Source organism: Pteropus vampyrus, unplaced genomic scaffold (genome assembly GCF_000151845.1).
Source record: "Pteropus vampyrus isolate Shadow unplaced genomic scaffold, Pvam_2.0 Scaffold1000005707, whole genome shotgun sequence".
Lineage (NCBI taxonomy): Eukaryota > Metazoa > Chordata > Mammalia > Chiroptera > Pteropodidae > Pteropus > Pteropus vampyrus.
In genome coordinates this window covers 1-2,906 of record NW_011920109.1, presented here as the reverse complement: position 1 = coordinate 2,906, position 2,906 = coordinate 1, and the positions used below count along the sequence as shown (strand labels likewise).

Sequence of the window (2,906 nt, the reverse complement as noted above, 5' to 3'; positions counted from 1 at the left end):
GCAAACAAGCCCGTCAGCTGACTCGTCCCCACTGCGCCGTCATCCCGGCTAAAGCGCGCGACCTCCGGCCTCCCAGCTCCAGCCCGGCCGCCGCCATGCAGCCCCCCAGCCTGCTGCTGCTGCTCGCCCTCGGCCTCCTGGCCGCGCCGGCCGCCGCGCTGGTCAGGTGAGGCCCGCGGCTCCGGGGCGCCGGTGCTCCGGGGCCGCACGCCCCCAGTGACCTCCGTGCACCCCGCCGTTCCCCTCCGTTCGCTCCGCACCCCCCGTGGGATCCGCGTGCCGCGTGAGCCCTGATGACCCCCGAGCGCCCCCCGCCCCGGCCCCGAGGTGCCCCCTCCTCCGCGGTGCCCCGCGCGGCCTCCTGCAGAGCCCAGCCGCCGGCGGGGCGAGGGAGCTCACAGATGCAGGGTTCGCTCTGGCCCCCGCCAGCCGAGCGACTCCCCTCCCTCCCTTCTTGTGGGAACACAGGGAGCGGGGCTGTGACTGCGAGCTAACCCAGCCTCCCCAGGACAGGTGGATTGGGGTGCTTGTTCTGAGGGCCCGCGTGTGAAAGTGGAGAGACCCAGGTGTTGACCCCTAGGATCTTACCACGGGGCCATGGGTTGGGAGACCCCCAGAGCCACCCTGGGAGGCTCAAATGCCCCAGAGTCGCCAGGGAGTTAGCTCAGAGACGGCGGGGGGGCTGGGGCTCTGCCCCGATGAGGACCGTGTCCCCCTCATGCCTGAGGACCTGCACTTCTGTGCCAGGTGAGGCCACCGACTGCCAGGCCCGAACCAGGGCTGTGCCACGCCCTGCCAGCCAGGATGAAGAGGGTCCCCTTGGCCCCCATGGTCCCACTCTTGCAAGGCCACTTGTACTCCCACCACAGGGGAGGGTGCTCTGGGCCGGCCCTGCCCCCGCTTCCCCAGGGGCCTTTGTCTTAGGTCTGCTCAGGCATCCTCCCACCTCTGCTGTGAGCCTTTTGCCTGTGGGCAGGTGGGTGAGGCCCTCAGGCTGGGGAGCGGGCTGGGAACATGGCCCGGGCTGAGTGGGGCTGGGCCTTGCCAAAGGGCTGTCCTGCGTGGGCTTCTCTGTGGGCTGTGACTTGGGAGGAGGAGTCCCAGCTGGGGCACTTGTGGGGGAGCAGCTGCAGGTCTGAGTCTGCCCAGCCCCACCCACAACCCCCCATGGAGAGCAGTGGGGCGGGGGGGAGTGCGTGGGGGGGGCTCCTTGGGCAGGACAGCTGAGCCAAAGCCCCTCACACCAGCCCAGGTCCTATGGGACTGATGTCCACTGTTTCCTTGGTTACTGGAGGAGCATGTCCCTCCCCCAGGCCAGAATCTCTGGCTCTCCCAGCCTACCAGCTCTTAGGCAAGAATCCAATCTTCTTGGAACACACCCTGGGCGTGTCAGGAGTAGCCAGCCATGACCTTGAACTCCCAGATCCCTGGGCTGGGAAGACATTTCGTCCAAGTGGTTCACTTAGCTCAGGTGTGCTTTCCTGGACCATGGAGCAGGAAGCAGCTCAGACCCAGGGGAGCTGGGGACCTAGGGTACGGTGGACCCCTCACACCGGCCTCGATGGTGGAGCCCCAGGCACCAGAGATCCAGAACCTCAGCCTCGTGTGCCCTGCTGCGGGCAGACCACCAAGGCCCCGGCTGCACGTGTGCACTGGGAGGCGGGGGCCCCCGTGCAGGGTGCTCGCGGTGGGGCGCCGTGGGGCCTGGGTGGCAGAAGGCTGGCTGGAAGCCGACCCTGGCTCTCCAGGTGCAGTCATCGCCCTCCCGCGTTCCGTGTCCCAGTGAGGACAGTGACAGATAGATCAGCAGTAAATGACCCAGGTCATTTTGGGGTGAGGATGATGGGAGGAAACTGGGTGACATGAAGGGTGACCGAGGGCAGGCAGTTGAGGGCTTCTCGGCAGGAGGTGGCTTCGAGGTCCCATCTGATGGCAGGAGGTGGCCGCCCCGGGGAGCAGAGGCGGGGACTGTGCTGGCACGAGGTCTGAGTGGAGCAGATGGGCTGGGGGGCCAGGCGAATGGGATGGCTCAGAGGACTTCCTGCAGGGGTGGCAGGCGACTGCCCACACCTAACGGACCCCACCAGCCACTGTCACAGAAGAGACCAGAGTGGACACGGGACAAGGGGGCTTTCAGAGCCCCTGATGGCTGAGGAGGGGGAGGGGGAAGCGAGCCCGCCCTGAGGAGGCCCGATCCCCTCTTACAGAATCCCTCTGCACAAGTTTACGTCCATCCGCCGGACCATGTCGGAGATGGGGGGCTCCGTGGAAGACCTCATCGCCAAAGGCCCCATTTCGAAATACGCCCAGGGGGCGCCCGCTGTGAGCGGGGGGCCCATCCCTGAGATGCTCAAGAATTACATGGACGTGAGTTCGGGTGACGCCTGGGCCTGGGACCTGGACTGCACTGAGTCCTTGTCTGTCACAGCTGGCCTTCGGGAAAAGCTGCTCAGAGTGGCCTGTTGGCTGAACTGCCTGTGGGGGCGGAGCTTCCCGGGCCACGCCCCCTACCCCATGAGGGTGTTCACTTCCTGTGCAGTTTGCACAGTCCCGGGCTTCTGCCCGGCTTGGGGGACCAGTTGGGGTGGCCTGGGCACCTCCGCAACTTCTCGCCTGAGTGCCACTGACCCTCAGCTCAGAACTGGGCAGGCGCTCGTCCTCAAGTCTACCCTGTGGGGAGTGGGGACAGCGTCACCCTCTACAGATGAGGGAGCTGGGCTCAGGGCCACCAGCAGGGCGTGGAGGAGCCAGCATCAGATGTGGGCCTGCCCCGGGAGGCTGCAGGGTGGGGCACAGGGGTCCCAGAGATTGGGTATCACGGCCTGCCTGCCACGGCAGGACTAACTGCCTGGAGCTGTGTCAGAGGCCTGGGGCAGCCCGGGATCCAGCCGCTGCTGCTGCTCCTT

At 66.9% G+C, this 2,906-nt stretch overlaps 1 protein-coding gene across 1 annotated transcript; it reads left to right on the top strand.

The window, feature by feature from the left end:
• Positions 1-6: 6 nt before the first annotated feature.
• Positions 7-2,844, top strand: LOC105311654. The gene is made up of 2 exons (XM_011387594.2): positions 7-166; positions 2,208-2,844. Exons 1-2 carry the CDS (start codon positions 96-98, stop codon positions 2,842-2,844), a joined length of 708 nt encoding a protein of 235 aa, XP_011385896.2. The 5' UTR covers positions 7-95.
• The last annotated feature ends 62 nt before the right edge of the window (positions 2,845-2,906 follow it).

Excerpts from the sequence above, each read along its gene's own strand:
- LOC105311654 (XM_011387594.2), top strand. The coding sequence starts at position 96 with ATGCAGCCCCCCAGCCTGCTGCTGCTGCTCGCCCTCGGCCTCCTGGCC. Across the intron at positions 167-2,207 it reads CCGGCCGCCGCGCTGGTCAG|AATCCCTCTGCACAAGTTTA; the intron begins GTGAGGCCCGCG and ends CCCCTCTTACAG.